Raw genomic sequence first — 19,494 nt, forward strand, 5'->3', positions numbered from 1 at the left:
GCCATCTTCACTAGATTCATTAGTACTCAACCGCTATACGGGCTAGTCTTGCAAGGTTACTGATGGATTTAGAAAATTTTGAGAATTATCCTTGAGGGAGAGTGGTGTTTAAGGTGTTGATGGAGTGTCTGAATGGAAAAGATTTGGAATCAATTCGATGGTTGATCATACGACTAAAAGCATATGTATCAATTTGATGGTTGATCTGGAGCCTTTCAAAATTATATGGAAGATACATGTCAAAATAATTCAACTGTAGAAACAATATTGTTCGTTTTTTTCAAGAATGTGTTCGGTGGAAAAAATAAGGTTTTTGTGTCATAATTTGTTTAATGTCCAATCCGATCAACCCATGATATATTAATTATAGTTTAGTTCCACAATTTTTAATAAAAATTGATCTGGTCATCGGAAAAGAATTATATAATAACAACAAAAAATATTATATATGTATAAATAAAATGATCAAATATATAAAAAAAATTGTCGATAATATATACAAATAAACTCAGCGCATGACTTATCCCAGTGTAGTAAGAATGGGTAACCACTAGTTTAGAGTTTAGAGTCTTTTTCTTTTTTTAATTAGTCTTTTTCTAATTTTAACTCCCTTTTTTTCTCCATAAGTCAAAATCCTATATATGATCAGTGTGGTACAATTTTCATGACTTAAAAGCAAATAAAATGAGAAACGTTTTCTTGTATTCAACATGCCAACACTGTCTTTGTACTAACTATAACTCTCCTCTATAAATCTGTTCATCTATTGAGTCCCTATCCAAAAAATCCCCCAACTAAAAACAATATTTTCCCAACCTAAATCCCCACAGATTCTACAGAGATGTGCCATAACAACATAAAGTCTGAAGCAAGAAGAACTCTTCAACCGAACCATAGAGAGTGAGTTATATAGACGAATGCATCTCTAAATCAAATGCAGCAACCTCGTGATTATGACAAATCCATATCATCGGTCATCGACACCTCAGCTGATTCACTTCCAACTCTTCTTCGGTAGAAAAGAAGATAGGCCGCTTTGCTTTTGATCTCGGATTCGTCTACGGGTGAAACAAGACTGTCGTCGTAACAATACCACTCGTTGTCATCATCAATCATCTGCAAGAAACATATAATATAATATATAGGTGTTAGAGATAAAAAGGACTCATCATCAGGAAGTACAAAAACAAATTAGATAGAAGCGACCTTAGCGTAGGCAGTGTAGTGGCCAAGACCAATCCCACCGTCATGGTTGCACACTGCATACAGCTCATACAAGCATGACTCGCCTTTCTCCACGTACTTGCTCAAATCCAGCTCGTCAACTGGGAAATCCACAAACGTATCTATCTTCTTCAAGAAATATTTGCTAGTCTTGAACCGTTTTAATTGGAACACGAGAATCTCCGGCAGCTTCCACAGGTCAAGCTTCTTGTTAGCTTGTCTCTTGTCTTTGCATTGCGGACAAAGCCTGTGAAAGAATGGTCAAAAACTTAAAAGGCCTTACAAGACCAAAGCTTATTGCAAGTGAGTGCTATTAGTTACCACATGTTATCCGGTCCTAGAGGCTCTTCTGCTAAATATCCCTCCAAACAAGAAATCAGAGATATTGAAGGAGTAGGTGTTGAAGGCAATGGTAAAGACAAGGACGTGAAGGAGTCATAGGTGTTTGCTGTTTCCCCACAAACTGGACAAACCAGACTTGACTTGCATTGACCCTGACAACATATCTCAAACAGTCAGCAATGTAAGAGACAGAATCGTCCAGGTGTGAGACACTTACTTGGAAGACGTTAACAATGTCAGACTCTTGATGCAGGCCAGTTAACAAGGCAAGAAGCAGTTCCTGAAGCAAAACATTATCATAAACAAAAGCATTTGCTCAATTATGCACATTTGATAGAGGAAACAAACTAACATGAGAATCGTGTTGATAGTGACCAGTAAACTGTGGAGCAGCTTTATCCACTTTCTTCTTGAAAACGCGCGGCGCAACCGCATTAGTCCCTGAAGACCATAACTCCGTCAACAGCTTACCAAACGCCTTAGCAAGCTCGCCCTGATGAGTGTGATCTCGCAAGAAGTATTCATGTATGGGAGGCGTGTGCGCCAGACACTGAACAGCGCTGTTCATGTAGCATGTGTTTCCCAAATTAACCAGTCCCGCTAGGCCTCGCTCATCAACTTCAAGAAGAATCTGCCAGCAAAAGTCATTCAAGAGAAATCAAATTTTGGCATGAGTGAGAGACTCTTTTGTGTCTAGATTACACACTTACATCTTGGTTCGTGACAAGACCAGACTCTTCAAGGCTCTTGTTAGATAAAGGATCCAAGAGTTCGCCTTTATTCATATCGTAGTAATCCCTGATGTGAGCCTGCTTATATACACACATAAATCATCAATGTGAAGCAAAAAGAACACATGTCCTCCATAGTGCAAAAACTAAATATAGAAATGACAAGACTTCAAATTACACACCTTTTCTAGAGATACTACCGTTTTAGCACAAACCATCTCATAAAGCTCCCTTATAGAGGCCTCTTTTGGCAACCGTATATCAGTAACCTCATTATCATCATTATCATCATCGTCATCTCTTGAATCTGACAGATAAAGGTAGATGAAGGTTCTTGGTATTGGAGGACCTCCGCTATACCTGAAAGAACAATAACATTTGATCAAACAACAACAACAAAGATAAGATAGAGAGACTCACACTCACTCACCATTCAAGAAGAGTATTCCAAACTAGTTGAGTAACAAGAACGTAAGCTTTCTCTTTAGCCAGCGATTTTCTACCAAGATATGGATCAGTTTCGATGATGTCACTGTTATCAATCGGTCCAGGCCTCGGAGCAGCTGCTCCTCCTCCGAGAGGCGTATTGACATACTTCCGCCAGCTTGCGTACCACCTGCAGCAATACACAACGTTGAGTCAAACAAGAGTGTTGTTTCTAAGCGGGAATCAAGATTTGAAGTAGAGAAGACCTTTTGGAGACGGCGAAGTAGGAGTCTGGTTCGTTCGAGTTGGTAGCCAGCTCCGAGACGATGCGTTTCTCTTCCTCGGGGAGACGAGAGGAGGCGTTTTCAGCCGTGGAAGCTGTAGAATTAGGGATCGTCATCTTCGGAAGATGAGTTGTGAGGATCCAAATCCAAGTATGATGTGTAGGCGAGAGAAGAAGAAAGAATGGAGTCTTGACTTTTTTTTTTTTTTTTCAGAAGAAGAAAGGAAACAAAAGGAACTCTTGAACTTTCATCTGTAGTATTTATATTTACGCGAGAGAGAGAAATACGAAGAAAGTAGAGAGCGAAAACTCGAATTTTCGTTTTATATCTTTTGTTAGACATAATCCATCAAAAAAAGCCCGTAGAGGACAGTTTCTAAACTCGAATTCGTTCATAGGCCCAACTCTAGTCCAAAAGTAAGAGTAGAAATTTGGACAATTCTTCAAACAAAAAAAAAACCACAAAAGCTTTATTTATATAACAAAAAACTAATTTATTCTTATAATATTTTAATATAATATTTTATTATTTATTATTTTATTTTATAAATCCAGAACTCTGTATTCTAAATCTTAATCTTTCAAACCTTAATCATCATCCCAAAAAACTAAATCATAATTTTCAAAAAAAAAAAAAAAAAAAACTAAATCATAATTCTTAACCAATTAATCATACATGCATGTATTTAAATTATTCAATAAAGATTATTTTAATCATTTTCGTGTTCTATTTTTATCCGAACCAGTCTTCTATAATAACTAATTTAATTAGATTTATAGATATTCGATATAAATTTCAGATTTTCCGGTTTTTATTTGGTTCAGCGATAAATGTCCATAAAGCCTAGGCTTGATTTGTTAAAATTCTTGAATTTGCATTTCAAATCCAAAAAAATCTCCTGATTTAGTTTTTTAAAGGAAAGAATATCGTGAATATTCCATTGGTGAATTAAAAAAAAAAACAAAATTAGGTGTTTCTAGACTAATGCTAGGTGTATTTTACTTAATTAATAAAGATTTTAGAAAGAAAATATTCGGTGGTACTGACAGTCTGACAGGTGATAGCTGTAGTAGATACGCAACACGTATATCTCTATCTCCTACATTCGTTAAGAATCATCGGATCTTTATCGCATAAAACTAAAGAAAAAAGGCAAGGGACACAACACAGATGGTCCGATCTCAAACTCTGTGGTGACATCTGAATCTCTCCGGGTACGTTACGTTCACTCTCTCTATTCCTCTATCCTCCCCAGTCTCTTCTTCTCCTTTATGTGAATCTCACGTTACATTGTGTAGAATCTCAAGTAATCATGGAGAGGCTAACATCTCCTGCTCGTCTCATGATAGTCTCGGATCTTGATCATACCATGGTAAAAAAAAAAGTCACCATTTTTGTAATAAAGGTTCTGTCTTTATTGATGGGTCATGTCCGTCTTGCTCCAGGTTGATCATCACGATCCTGAGAACCTCGCTTTGCTCAGATTCAACTCGCTATGGGAACACGCTTATCGCCATGACTCTCTTCTCGTCTTCTCAACCGGAAGATCACCGACTCTGTACAAAGAACTGAGAAAGGAGAAGCCTTTGCTGACCCCTGACGTTACAATCATGTCTGTAGGGACTGAGATTACTTATGGTAACTCCATGGTTCCTGATCTTGGTTGGGTTGATGACTTGAATCATAAATGGGATTTGGGGGTTGTTAAAGAAGAGACCGGCAAGTTCTCTGAGTTAACTCTTCAGGTACAAGTCTATATCTTGAAGTCTACTTGTCAATGGGACAATGACGAGAGTGTGGTTGGTTACTGTAGGCAGAGACTGAGCAGAGGCCACACAAGGTTAGCTTTTACGTTGACAAGAGTAAGGCTGAGGAAGTGATCAAGGAGCTGTCACAGCGGTTGGAGAAACGTGGGGTAAGATTTGCTTTCATGATGCTATAGTAGCAATTGAATTTACCTTTCTTCTTAGCTCTGGGAATTGGGTCTGGGGGTTCGGTTTTGGAGGTTCTTTCTGTTCTAGAGGTTTGGGATCCTAAAGGATATTTAGAAAATTTGGTTCAGTTTTGATTCGGTTGGTTTGGTTTTCGGTTCGGGTAATAAAGTTGGGAGAGAAAATAGAATTTCTTTCTTCGTCTTAGAAAAAAAAAGAGTTAATTAACTGTGTTATTTTGGTTTTCGGTTCGGGTAACAAAGTTGGGAATCCGCTTAAGTAATTTTGGATCCTATTTGGTTCCGGTTGGTTTCGGTTTTTTGGTTAGTTTTTGGTTAATTTGGATTTAAAAAGTCAGAGAATTAAGGTTTTGAACGGATTAAAAGTCAGATTTTTCTAGCCTACGGATAAAATTTTGATATTTAGGATAATTTTAAATATTTTGGATAAAAGTAGTCTCGTAATTTGTTTGTTTTTTTAATATTTCAGTTTATAAATAATTTTTAAATTAATTTTAAAACTAAATATATTTAATACTTATAATTATATAAACTATATTATAAAAATTTAGATAACTATTTGGTCCGGTTCCGGATAATGTGCCCATGCCTAGTTTGAGATGATTGTGTGTGTGTGTTTTTGTTTCAGTTGGATGTCAAAATAATCTACAGTGGTGGAATGGATTTAGACATCTTACCACAAGGTGCTGGAAAGGGACAAGCGCTTGCTTATCTCCTCAAGAAGCTCAAGAGCGAAGGAAAGCTCCCTGTCAACACTCTTGCCTGTGGAGACTCCGGGAACGATGCTGAACTCTTTAGCATTCCCGATGTTTACGGCGTCATGGTAAGCAATGCACAAGAAGAGCTCTTGAAGTGGCACGCCGAGAACGCCAAAGACAATCCAAAGGTGATCCATGCCAAGGAGAGGTGTGCAGGTGGGATTATACAAGCCATTGGCGAGTTCAAGCTTGGTCCAAACCTTTCTCCGAGAGATGTCTCTGACTTCTTGGAGTGCAAGGTGGAGAATCCGAACCCTGGTCATGACGTTGTGAAGTTTTTCTTGTTTTATGAGAGGTGGAGACGCGGTGAGGTTGAGAACTCGGAGGCGTATGCGGCGAGCCTCAAAGCTTCATGTGTGAGTGTTTAAACAGATTTTTTTATAATTTAATTTGCACTGAAATTGCCTTTTGTTGTCAGCAACCTGGTGGTGTGTTTGTGCATCCATCTGGTGCTGAGAAGTCTCTGGTAGATACTATTGGTGAGCTAAGGAAGCACCATGGAGACAAACAAGGGAAGAAGTTTCGGGTTTGGGTAGATCAAGTCTTGGCTACAGAGACTGCTCCTGGGACATGGATGGTAAAGCTTGATAAGTGGGAGCAGAGTGGTAAAAGCCTTATTACATAATAATCTATATAACTCAAAGAGTAAAAACCAATAATAATCTAATTCAACTTTCTTTTGCCAGGTGATGAACGCATAGGCTGCACCACGACTGTCAAATTCACAGCAAAGGTATGATGAGATTGTGTAATGAGAGCAGCTTCTGGAGTTTTGTTGATGATTGTATGTATTGTGGAATGTGCAGGAAGGGGAAGGGTTGGTGTGGGAACATGTAGAGCAAACATGGTCGGAGGAATCAAAGTTGAAGGATGATAGCAGCTGGATCATCTGAATCACTCAAAATCTTTCTCCCACAGGCCACAGATAAAGACTTCTTTCTTCTCTTATGAATCTCTGCCATAAATTATTAAAACTTTGGCTTTAACACACGAGATCCAATAAAACATCGCCTTGTTAAAACTTGGTTCTTAATACTCATCATCTACATGATACATCTATTATCTATTTATCCAAGCAAACTCTGTTTTCTTGAACCCTTTTGGACGGTTATGGTTTCTGTTTCTTTTCCAACAAGCAAGACTATCTTCTCTCCCCTAGCAGCACAAACGTTTTGAGCATATCTTTATGAATAGTCTAAAAAAAATATTGGTCTAGAGATTTGTTTTAGAGATAGGAAGAGTTATGAAGTTCAAACTTCAAAGTGTCCTCCTAATCCACGTGTACTTATGTTCATATTCCTAATTGGACTTGGAATCATATGATAATCTTTATAAAAGAAAATAAATTATTCACGTATTGAGAGATATGACGGAAAAAAAACTGTAAATCATAAGATCAGAAGATTGCGCGTGTGGCAAGTAATCCTTGATTCTAGAAAAATAAAATTGTTCAAAGATTTTGGTAAGATAAAGAGTTTTCAGAAGCACTGGATATGATTCAGTTTACTTGCGCATAGATATCTGCAAAAGCACACACAACACTTGAAGTAGTACATAACATAACAATTAGAATTCGTAATTAGGTTTTTTTTTTTTTTAACATCGTTATATCTCTTTACATGTTTTACATCGTTATATTTTCCAAGCCGTCTGCTCCACTTTCCACGCCTTTATTATTTAGTTGTTTTTCATGTTTCAACTTTCAATAATAAAAATAAAATAAAGACAGTTATATTAGTTGGAAAAGAACAGTGTTATTAATGATCGTCTCAATACTTTTCTTCATCTCCATGCTTCCCTTTTCTTCGAAATTTCGATCATGTCGCCACCATATCTATAGTTGCTAACATCTTGATTAACAAATAATTTCAGAAAGAAAATGGAGAGCTCAACTGGGTACATGACGGTCTTTTTCGTCTCTGGAAGCGTGGTGCTCCTTGCGGCTCAACTACACAAGCGTCTCTTGTCCTGTTACATGGAGAAGCTTGAACTTCAGTTCGGTACTAAAAATCTTCTCTCCCATGTTTTGAGTCCGTGCATGTTCGTATTTAGTTAAATTTCTGATCTTATTTATAGAAAAACATGTGTAGATATGAAGAACAAGGAGAAGAACAAGAAGAAGAAGGAGAAAAAGGTGAGTTTTGCAGTAAATGTGATGGAGCCGTCAGGGAACAACAAAGAGTATCGCCGGAAAAATAAGAAATCAAAATTTGAGGATGGAGGAAGAAGCACAACAAAGTAGTCAAGGTTTATAACAAGTCAACTCTCATTCAACACAATCCTTCATAGTTACTTCCTCCGTTTTTAATATAAGTCGTTTTAGAGATATTTTTACGTTCCAAATTATATGACGTTTTCGGTTTTCTATATAAAATTTATTAACACTTAATATTATATGACCAATAATAATATACATTTTATTTTATTATTGGTTGATTTATGATTAGGTAAATATTTAATGATGTTTTTGTTTAGAAAATATAAAAAATTAATGATTTTTTAATCTATGTGCACAATTGTAAAACGACTTATATTAAAAAAGAGTATAAAGTAGTCAATTATTTTTCGAAAATAGTTTCTCTTCTTTCTTTTTGTTTTTCGTTTCTCAAATCCTGTGTTTTTGTTTTGCTTAATTTGGTAAATCTTAATTACACACCGCTCTTCCCAAAATTAGGCGCTAAAACCGGACCACATATCACATATGTATAATGTATCCCATGTTGTCATTTATGTCGATGGACGCAGAAGATGTTAATGTTCTGAGTTGTATCAACTACCGTATTTATTAGGACCAGCTAAAAATTCAAGATTAACGTATTAATTAGGACCAGCCAAAACTTCAAGAGAAGGACCAGTAATGATTTTAACAAAACAATTGCGGTTTCACAAAGGCCCAATCTGGTTACGGACTTCTACAACCCAATCACTATACTGCTTACTGCTTAGGGGGGCCTTTTCTTTTTGTTTTTTTTTTTATCATTGAAAATTCAAAAGAGTTTCATCTCAAGTGGTTGTGGTCAAAACAATGCCAAACCTTAAAAGCAATTAAAATGGGAACCAATAGGCCCCCTAGTAAAATACACCCAAACAGTCGGGAGAAAAACCAAAACCATGCCTTGAAACACAAGCTAAAGCAGAAGGCAGCTAAGAAGGTCGAAATAGATCAACATGCTGATGCCTCTGTAGATAGTAGTTCAGACAACCAGCGGGGGCCACCAGTAGCAACGTACGACTGAAGACGATGGTCTCTTGTAACACTATCAGCGATAGCAGAGGCTGCCCGGTTACAGGTGTCAGACACCAGAAATAAGCTACTCTTCGGCACAGAGTAAACGTTTTTAAAAACATCATAGCACAAAGAGTAACAAGAAGGGACCTCTACCGGGTTATTGAGAGTAAACGTCTTTTGTTTGTTCCTCGCTTTTTCGTTTGTCTTTTTTTTGACCTTTTTCCTTTAACATTTTTTCATTTTTCTTATGATTTATATACTGATTTGACATTTAAAACATGAAATTTTGTACGTAATTTTGTAAATGTCAATATGAAGAACTGAAATTGGTAAAAAGTGATAATGCAAAGATTGAGGTTGGATAGCTAAGTAAGTATCTTGAACTATGGAATTTTATCGATCACAAGAAAAACTCAGAAAAGAAAGAAGACTAGAAACATGGTAAAGTTATTCCATATTCAGAGAAAAATATACAATGGTGTATCCAGCTACTTAGCTGATCGTTTTTCTAATAAGATAGACAATGATTATTTCGTAAAAAAAACAAAAGAAAAAATGATTTTTATTTAAGAAAAAAAACGAGAATCAGAAAATAAATGTCTTGTCAATCTTTAATTTTGTAAGAATCAAGTTAATGATACTGTATTATAACTCCACGATACCTAAATTCATCAATAGTGCCATTGTATAAGATCTTTTGATTATTTTAAAATGGCCATATATCTCGCATCTACCCGAAAAGCTTATGTACAATGCATTCTTTTTCCAACTATTGTCTAATAAATGTTCTTTTCTCTAGTATAAAAATTCCTAAAAATCATTTGACTTTTGCTTTTTTGAAATATTCTAATTTCCACCTTCCTTTTTCGGTTTTTCAACTCCAATAGGTTTTATAAAACCAAAATATATATATATAGACTTCAAAAACATGTGTTTTTCGGTACATATATTGGCACTTTATAAAACCTAAAAGTAAAAGGATATGTTTTATTAAAAATTACTTAGAAGTGAAGAAGTCCTTCATGTCACGAGTCAGGAGCTCCTTGGCCATAATTTAATAACCAGAAAATGCAAATTACAAAAAAAAGAATCCCAAAGTTGTTTCCTCTTTTATTTTATTGTTAGTTGAATACTATTGTTTTCTCTTTATATAATGTTAGTGGGCCGAGAACGGAGCTTCGAATCAAAGGAGAAGACCAACCACCACGACAGTGTCGGTTCGAAGGCGACGGAAAATCTAACGGCAAGTAAAACGTCGCCGTATCAGATCATAAGTAACGGCGAAAGCGAGATTATATCAATCATCATACATTAAAGACTTTTGACGCGCTATTCCACCGCACGTGCAAGAACCAAAGCTCATTAACGTCAAATATAGCCTTTACGTTTCCATGAGGCCTCTTCTTTTTACATCTGTCTCACAAAAGATTTTGTTTATCAAGTAGATCGGTGTATGTGAGATGTTATTTCACAATCACGACATAGTTTTGCAGTAAATCTCAAGCATATGCATTGGTCTAACATCTTATTAACAACGATTCTTACTATAAAAAATGACTTAATGTTAGATCCAAAGCTTAAATCGATGGATATATTTCAACCAAAGACATCTTACCTTCCTTCACTGGTTTTATTTATGATTTATATATGTGACAAAATTAATCTAGCTAGGAATTAAAAGTCATCTACATAGATTTATTTATAGAATTCCATCCTCGAAAATGTTGTCATTCGCTCAAAATGAATTCATGACATTTGCAACCGAACTTCAAAAACCCTTTCAGGCAGTATTCTAATTCATACGGTCATTATATGTTTACAGAATGCTAATTCATTCGAAAATTAATCATAAGAAAAGTAAAGTAACTTTTTGTGAAAAAATGCTAATATATGGAAGAACAATTGCATAATTCATATATATACACTTAGCTTTTTTCATAATACATCGAAAGAAAGCTTCACATTTATGAATTCCTGAGATGTAAATTTCTTTAAAGGGTGATCTACAAATAAATATTTGGTATTAAAAAAAAGATCAACAAATAAATGTTTTTACCTAATAAATATTTATTGTAAATGTCATGCAGTAATCATCAATAATTTGTTTTCTTTTTGTTGAAAATTTTGGACTAGCAAATACTAGGTGGTTTGGACTTTGGTAATATAATAATATTGGTTCATGACATCTTTGTTACGTTATATGAGTGAGAATAATCTAAACTTATGTTGGCATTTTGCTAAAGTTGTTGTATCACGAAACTACAATTAATTAACGTTGTCGTTCGTGTTTCAATGCTGTAAGATAAAATACTGTAAAGAACCTACAAAATATATCCGCCTCGAAGCATGGCATTTGTATCAATGAAGCTTAATGAGTAACGTATTATAAAACTCAATTACAACTAATTATTATAGTTACAATAGTTTGAGTCGTACGTTACTACGTTTTGATTTGCAAGCCAAACAATCGATATTTTTTATTCCTAAAAAAATACAAAGATGGAAAGTTTTTACTTGAAGTGAAGTTCAGATACTGAACCGAGTTAGAAACCGACACGAAAGCTTCGAAGACAGAGACATAGTGCTTGAGTTGTTGAACAGAAACAAGTAGCAGCCCTCTGTCTGAAGGAGAGGCTTCAAGCTAGGCATACATCTGAACAAAGTGGCACGTGTAGACCCCACTTTTTACCCATTAAAAATAAATAAATAAATAAGCAAAAAGACAACCACCCAAAAATACCAAAACAAAAACAATTAAAAAGAAAGAAGAAACTTCACATCAGCTTCAGAGAATCTCTCTCTCCTCAACCCCTTCTTCTTTCTTCACATTGCCGACACTTCCCGCTCACCTCTCTCTCCACAAACGCAATGGACTTCTCCAATAGCTTCTCAAAGCTCCTTCTCCTCCTCTTAGCCACCTCCATCGCCACAGCATTACCCGAAAACAAACCCACCTCAGGTCAAATAAACTCAAACTCAGTCCTCGTAGCTCTCCTCGACTCTCACTACACAGAGCTAGCCGAGCTTGTGGAGAAAGCACTCCTCCTCCAAACCCTCGAAGAAGCAGTTGGTAGACACAACATCACAATCTTCGCACCACGTAACGATGCCTTGGAACGTAACCTCGACCCTCAATTCAAATCTTTCTTGCTCGAACCAAGAAACCTCAAATCGTTACAATCTCTCTTGATGTTCCACATTCTCCCACGTCGTATCTCTTCTCCTCAGTGGCCTTCGCTCTCTCATCACCACCGTACACTCTCCAACGACCATGTTCACCTCACCGTCGACACTACTCGCCGGTTAAAAGTCGATTCCGCTGAGATCGTCCGTCCAGATGACGTCATTAGACCTGACGGCATCATCCATGGCATCGAGCGTCTTCTTATCCCTCGCTCTGTTCAAGAAGACTTCAACCGCCGTCGTAGTCTCCGTTCAATCTCCGCCGTTTTACCAGAAGGAGCTCCGGAGGTTGATCCAAGAACCCACCGTCTCAAGAAACCAGCTCCAGTCCCCGCCGGAGCCCCTCCAGTCCTCCCAGTCTACGACGCCATGTCACCAGGTCAGTGCGGTCGCACCGCCGTGCCCCCGCCCCCATTTTTAAAAGTTAATTAGGAGCTCGAGTTTTTTTTAGATATACGTATTTACTACAAATATTAAAAAAAAAAAAATTAATAAAAATGTCCAAAATATTTTAATGAACATATTTTTGTTTTCATCATAAAGTTTATAAAAATTTTACTCTTAATATTTAATTTTTTTTATTAAAAGTTAAATAAATATTAATTTTGAGAATCCTAATTGTTTTACCTGCCTATAAAATTATTAAACCGGTCCTGTACCAGGTCCTTCTCTCGCTCCGGCTCCAGCTCCCGGACCCGGAGGTCCACGTCACCACTTCAACGGCGAGGCTCAAGTCAAAGACTTCATCCACACTCTATTGCATTACGGTGGCTACAACGAGATGGCTGACATTCTCGTCAACTTAACTTCCCTAGCCACCGAGATGGGTCGTCTCGTCTCTGAAGGTTACGTTTTAACCGTCTTGGCACCTAACGACGAGGCCATGGCTAAGCTCACGACGGATCAGTTGAGCGAGCCGGGTGCTCCTGAGCAGATTGTTTATTACCATATCATACCGGAGTATCAGACAGAAGAGAGTATGTACAACGCAGTACGAAGATTCGGGAAGGTGAAGTACGATTCATTGAGATTCCCACACAAAGTGTTGGCTCAAGAAGCCGATGGTTCTGTTAAGTTCGGACACGGTGAAGGCTCAGCTTATTTGTTCGACCCTGATATCTACACCGACGGTCGGATATCAGTTCAGGGTATTGATGGTGTCTTGTTTCCAATGAAGGAGACACCGGCAACGGAGATGAAACCAGCTGCTCCGGTCGTTAAGAAAGTTGCTAAATCAAGAAGAGGTAAAAAAAACTTTTTAAGTCTTTATTACTTTTCTTTTACATTTAGTTTTAGATTGTGATTGCTCCTGTCCTTAAGTACTTGATTTTGACGTCTAAACTAGAATTACATCATTTTTGTGTCGTAGATTGTCAGAAAGTTAAATAGTTTAAGCAGCCTTGAGTTTGGTCGGTAAATGAGAGTAGACGTAAACATGTGGGATTTGGAATAAAGCAGAGACGTGTAAGGGCATGGAGACAAAACTCTATTAACAAACTTTGTTTTTTTAGTTCACATAATAGCTTCTTTTTTTTATAAACCACCGACGAATAATCCCATAATAACCATTAAATTAATGGAAAATGTCTTTTCTTTTGTTCTTTCTATAAGACAAGCTGTGAGGCACAATTGGTCGTTAATGACAGCTTGTTTTTATTTTTACTAAACCCCAAACCAAACCCTTTTGTCCTTATTTTGAATTTGGTTCTAATCATATATTCATTGCACTAATCATTTCAAAGAAAAAGTCACTGATTATGTGATAATCTACGCAGGTAAATTGATGGAGGTAGCTTGTAGAATGATGGGATCACGGTTCATCCCATGTCAATGATTTTACACGTTGTTATCAAAATAAAACCAGAGCTTCCAAATTCTTGCTTCGGTAAACATCTGGAAAAGAAAAAGAGAAAAAAAATTGAATATGTAAATGATGTGATTTTTGGTTCGTTGCGGTTTGCATGCTCTATTGTAATTTTTTATATTCAAAATATATATATGAATACGTGGACAGTAGGTTCTGATGAAGTTTGTTATTTGGGGTGCATGAAAAAGATGGTAGAAGTTAGAGAATTCAATGTAATACAAATTACTATACAACTATATGAACAGCTATATGGAATAATAAAGGACTGATCGGTTTGTGTGCTTATTTATTACATTCTCTTTTTTTTTCAATTGATGCATTATTGCTCTCATTTTGTATAATACTACTATACATAAAATATAAAATCTGGCAAATAATTTAATGTGTGATCGGCATATAGCTACAATGTCCTTTGCTGTAATAGATCAATCAACGTAATGTATAATGACCCAAATGTATATTCACTCACCTGGTCATAATATCAGCGGCTCTGTTTATTGTTTATACAAATACCAAATGTATTTATTTTTGTCTTCATCAAAAACAAGTTTATAAAAGAATCAAGTATTCATGCTTACTAAAGATTATTATAACACACATACTCTTTGGTACACCGACTATTTATTTACATGTACCAATTTTTTTTTTGGCCATCAACCAAACTTTGATAGAGGATCATTCTGATTCTTCATGGCGAGCTTCTAGAATAGACAAGAAGGGGACAAGGGAGTTTACAGCCGCGAAGTAATGTGCATGTGAATGTCCTCTTTTAACCAAGGAGTCCGCACGGATGTTACAAAAACGCGGTAAAAAGGTTAAAACAACACTCTGAAACTTAGAAAGCAAGAATTTAATTTTATCCAACTTTGTTGATAGCGCCGGCCATTCTTCATCTCTGTTCACCTTGTTGATAGTCTGAAGCAAAATTGATATCGTCGAGACTTTTAGCTCGAGCTTTTTTCATTGCCCAAATGATGCCCTCCGCTTCAACATGTATAGGTGATTGAGCTCTGTGAGTGCAAAGCTGTCCTTGTAGGATCTCTTCCTCCGCCTCCAAAAGGAAAAATCCCATCCCATCCATTCATGACTTGCTGCCCACGAGCCATCTACTTGGCTCATGACAGCGGTAGGGGTTTACAAGTATCATTTAATTAATACTTCATCCGTTTCCGAAAGTAAGATTTTTTAGATTTTTTTGTTGTTCCACAAAGATAGATTTTCTATATTGTTAAGATATTTTTTTTATACTTTTGAAGAACATTAATTGAGAATATTTGAATTGATTAAATTTCATTGGTAGAAAATTATTGAAAAGTATATGATAAAATAAAAAATAAATTAAATTATAAATATTTATTAAATTTTTAATAACCGTGTATATTCTAGAAAATCTTATTTTCGGGAATTGAGAGAGCATTATTTGCTTTTACAAAGCTATAACTTGCCTTTGTTTATATCAAGATATTTAATTTTTGACAGCTTAGGACACGTACCATTTTTAATTGACAAGTACCATTTAATTAATATGATTTGCTTTTACAAAGCTATAACTTACCTTTGTTTATATCAAGATTTTTAATTTTTGACAGCTTAATGTTACTATTGAGCCGGTGAAGATATTAGGAAGAAGTGGGGACTGGACATGAGGACAAGTGAGCTGTGTGGGGCTTTTGTCTTCATGTAATAAAAGTCTGATTCTCTTTAGTCTTTAGCCAATTAATATCATATCACTAACTTTGTAGTAGGCGAGAGTCAAAGTCAAAGTTACCAAGTGTTTAACATGTACATATTCACTACATACATTTATTTTGACAAAAAAAAAAACAATGCAAGTATTAAGTAGGCCTATCCATCAATATTTAACTCACATCGTCTCGTGTTCATTGTTCCATAAAGAAGTTTACCTATACAACAATGAATGAAGCATAAATACTAAGAATGACGCTTAACATTTTGAAACATAATATCTTGTATGGATAACGAATGAGAATCTTAGGAGTGAGTAGTGTCAGTAGGCCTATCCATCAATATTTACAGGAATCGTTCAAACAAAGCCCAAACAGATTTAAACCATAATCTTGTTTCCGACCACAAACATGTTGCAAATACAGAGCACCCCACAAGAATATTTGTATCCGACCCTAACATGTTTAGCTGTTAATAAAGACCCCACCAGTCTCCTTTAATATATAAACATTTGCACAACTCGCCACTATTTTACTCTCCAAATTCACACATATTTCATCCAACAAATATTAAGAGACCATTTATTAAAAACAAACCGAGGCTTAATTTTTTTAAAAATCTGAAAATGAGAAGCAACTGTCAAAATAGACACAATGCAACAACTCTATTCACACTAATGCCTTTAAAAAGGAAGAAGAAACAGAGATGCCCAATGCCAAACGCTCTCTTTGCTTTGATCAGCCTCCCACGGTAACTTCACTTGTCATGATCTCACCCTTCACTTGGATGTTGTCATGATCTCAGCCTTCTCTTTTTCTTTGCTTCTTCTTTCTTCACTTCTTTTCTCCTTTCTTCAGCCTTCCCTGACTTCTCTTGCGTTTCAACTAGAGCTGTAAACTGGGTTAGCCCACAGTCCATTAGCCCATATCCATTTATCCATTTATTGTTTGTGGACAAAGAGTGACCATGTCCATTAGGAACCATGTCCATTAACGACCAGACCCACTAACACCCATGTTTACATGGGCTGCCATGGAATCCATAATGGACCATATAAGAAATTTTTAAAATTTTAATCTATAAGACTACAAATTTTACAGTTTTGGCAGAAAACTCGATTTTCCAATCTTGTAATTTGGCGGGAAAACTCGATTTTACGATTTTGACGGGAAAACTCGATTTTATGGTTTTGGCGGGAAACTCGATTTTTACGGTTTTGGCAGGAAAACTCGATTTTTCGGTTTTGGTAGAACACGATTTTCCGGTTTTGGCGGAAAAACTCGATTTTGCGATTTTTGGCGGGAAAACTCGATTTTACGATTTTGACGGGAAAACTTGATTTTATGGTTTTGGCGGGAAAACTCGATTTTATGGTTTTGGCGGGAAACTCGATTTTTACGGTTTTGGCAGGAAACCTCGATTTTTCGGTTTTGGTAGAACACGATTTTCCGGTTTTGGCGGGAAAACTCGATTTTATGGTTTTGGCGGGAAACTCGATTTTTACGGTTTTGGCAGAACTCGATTTTTCGGTTTTGGCAGAACACGATTTTCCGGTTTTGGCGGGAAAACTCAATTTTCCGGTTTTGGCGGGAAAACTCGATTTTATGGTTTTGACGGGAAAACTCGATTTTTGCGGTTTTGGCGGGAAAACTCGATTTTACGGTTATGGCGGGAAAACTCGATTTTACGGTTTTGGCGAGAAAACTCGATTTTGCGGTTTGGCGAGAAAACTCGATTTCTCCGATGGAACTCAGTTTCAATCACCAAATCGTCAAATGAGTCGCATAAACTCTCTTTCATGATGAAATGAAATTTTTCAATTTTTCCCCAAATTTTGGAAACCCTAGAATTTTTTTTTAATTGGGCCGTCCATGTCCATATTAACCAAATCCACAAACACCCAAAGATTAAATGGTTTCCCAATTTTGACCATTTAAAGCCCATCTGGAAATATGAGTATAACAAATGGAAGCCCAAATATATTTGGACATGGACGCCTATTGGACAGCCCACCCATTTTACAGCTCTAGTTTCAACCTTTGGCTGAGGCTTTGTTATGGGTTTCTTCAAGATAAATGATGATGAGTCATTTGGTTTTGTCACCCGAGGACTCGTCTCACCTCCTGTTGCACCACCACTACTCTTTCTGCGTCCTAGCTTTGGAGATTTAGAACGAGTAATTGGTATCTAAATATTTTCACGGACCACACAACATGAGATACAACAACTACCAATTTAGGAAAAGTATGATCACATAGGAAGAACAAAGAAGCAAACCTTCTTCAGTTCAACCTTAGGTGGTGGCTCTTCAAGATCAAACCAAAAGAAGAAGACACAAGTTAAGACGAAACAAAAAAAAAGTCCTCTAGAAAATGTAAAATGAAAAGGTTGCAAGGATAGAGCAACAACCTCTTTCCGTTTTTTTTTCAGCTCTTTCCTCCAACCTGAATGAAAATCCCAACACTACTTCTCCTCCAGCAAGGTGTAGAAGTTCTATTGAACATCCAAACATTATAAAGAGAGATGAGATGCATAGGTCATTAACAAACATAAGAAAGAATATGAAGAAAAGGCATACGAAGTGGTATCGATCATCTTCCTTGTTTGCCATTTCAGCTTTCATTGGTTTATTAGCTGTTTTGATGTTTAGAGTAGTCTACTACTTCCTGCAGAGAATGCTAATAGAAGATTGATGTTGAACACTGTTCAAAACACTGGAGTCTTGTAAGAAAGATTATACCTGTACCGGAACATTCTCATTGAGTACGTTGTCAGTGTTCTCCGAAATAGCACTCACATCCTCCACCGGTTTCTCAGACGCCATTCAGACACAAAGAAAATGTATGTATCCCACAAAGATGATGATGATGAAAGAGAACTCAGCTCAGATTCAAATTCAAACTAAAGACCGATCTTTCTCTCTTAAGGAGCCACCCATCTGATCCTAAAAGAGCTGCTGAAAATTGGAACATAGTAATGCTATTGATGTCAACAACAATCATTGAAAAGAAAAGTCTTAACAACAACACTCAAAAGTTTTTGCAATTCCATTATAATTTGCACCGACCAAAAGGCTATACGATTATCATCAGCTAAGCTTCCGTCCGTTATTGCTGACGTGTCACGACCATTTCACATGATTGTTTTTTCACGGTTTGGCCCCGCCTGATTTCCTCTCGTCAAGTTCTTAGACCATGATTAAGCATGATTATCCCCAGTCCTTCTCCTTATCTTCTGCTAAGAGATGATTCTTAAATTTTCTTAGATTTTAACTAAAAAAGGCTAAGAACTATCTATTAAATAAGATATATAAATGTTAGAAAATATGCGGTCAAATTTTTGCGGAAAACCGAATTTATGGGAGAGGGAAAACACACACAAAATTGTTAACGGAGTTCGGCCAATCTTGCCTATGTCTCCGGACCTGCTACAGATCTTTTATTCTCAACCCGAGAAATTTTTACAAGCTCTCAACTCACACCCGATCCCAAATACACTCAAGAAATTATACTTAATTTCTTATAGAGAAAAATTTTCTCACAAGAAAGATTTTTTTTCTCTCTCTTATTTTCTCTCTTGCTCACTCTCTTCTTCTCTTGTTCTCTCTTTCTTTGTTTTTGGGATGCCCTTCTTCTTCTCCTTGTGTGGTTATTTATAGGAGATTATGGGGAGTTGGTGATATAAATCGATGTGATATAAGTAGACTGTATTATAGTATCTATATCTTTTGTTGTAAGATATATGTTATGTTTCATGTTTAATGTTTAATAATATATGTTTTATATTCAGAAAATGCCAAACTTTGAGACTATC

The 19,494-nt window shown here is 36.3% G+C and overlaps 4 protein-coding genes across 4 annotated transcripts; 3 read left to right on the forward strand and 1 right to left on the reverse strand.

Moving 5' to 3' along the window:
- Positions 1-891: 891 nt before the first annotated feature.
- Positions 892-3,202, reverse strand: LOC106337239 (ubiquitin carboxyl-terminal hydrolase 10-like). Its single transcript, XM_013776312.1, has 9 exons — positions 2,990-3,202; positions 2,728-2,913; positions 2,480-2,657; positions 2,277-2,375; positions 1,919-2,197; positions 1,784-1,846; positions 1,546-1,718; positions 1,207-1,471; positions 892-1,116 (listed from the first exon to the last, which is right to left on the reverse strand). The coding sequence occupies exons 1-9, from the start codon at positions 3,121-3,123 to the stop codon at positions 952-954; spliced, it is 1,542 nt and encodes a 513-aa protein (XP_013631766.1). The 5' UTR covers positions 3,124-3,202; the 3' UTR covers positions 892-951.
- An 847-nt stretch (positions 3,203-4,049) lies between these two features.
- Positions 4,050-6,813, forward strand: LOC106342543 (probable sucrose-phosphatase 2). Its single transcript, XM_013781514.1, has 8 exons — positions 4,050-4,221; positions 4,306-4,379; positions 4,453-4,752; positions 4,821-4,922; positions 5,587-6,072; positions 6,135-6,321; positions 6,403-6,449; positions 6,523-6,813. The coding sequence occupies exons 2-8, from the start codon at positions 4,320-4,322 to the stop codon at positions 6,607-6,609; spliced, it is 1,269 nt and encodes a 422-aa protein (XP_013636968.1). The 5' UTR covers positions 4,050-4,221; positions 4,306-4,319; the 3' UTR covers positions 6,610-6,813.
- Positions 6,814-7,082: 269 nt separating this feature from the next.
- LOC106342544 lies at positions 7,083-8,083 on the forward strand. The gene is made up of 2 exons (XM_013781515.1): positions 7,083-7,716; positions 7,807-8,083. The coding sequence occupies exons 1-2, from the start codon at positions 7,596-7,598 to the stop codon at positions 7,956-7,958; spliced, it is 273 nt and encodes a 90-aa protein (XP_013636969.1). The 5' UTR covers positions 7,083-7,595; the 3' UTR covers positions 7,959-8,083.
- A 3,638-nt stretch (positions 8,084-11,721) lies between these two features.
- Positions 11,722-14,229, forward strand: LOC106343030 (fasciclin-like arabinogalactan protein 16). Its single transcript, XM_013782134.1, has 3 exons — positions 11,722-12,507; positions 12,791-13,372; positions 13,904-14,229. The coding sequence occupies exons 1-3, from the start codon at positions 11,814-11,816 to the stop codon at positions 13,960-13,962; spliced, it is 1,335 nt and encodes a 444-aa protein (XP_013637588.1). The 5' UTR covers positions 11,722-11,813; the 3' UTR covers positions 13,963-14,229.
- Positions 14,230-19,494: the final 5,265 nt, after the last annotated feature.

Source organism: Brassica oleracea, chromosome C4, assembly GCF_000695525.1.
Source record: "Brassica oleracea var. oleracea cultivar TO1000 chromosome C4, BOL, whole genome shotgun sequence".
NCBI classification, from domain to species: Eukaryota; Viridiplantae; Streptophyta; class Magnoliopsida; order Brassicales; family Brassicaceae; genus Brassica; species Brassica oleracea.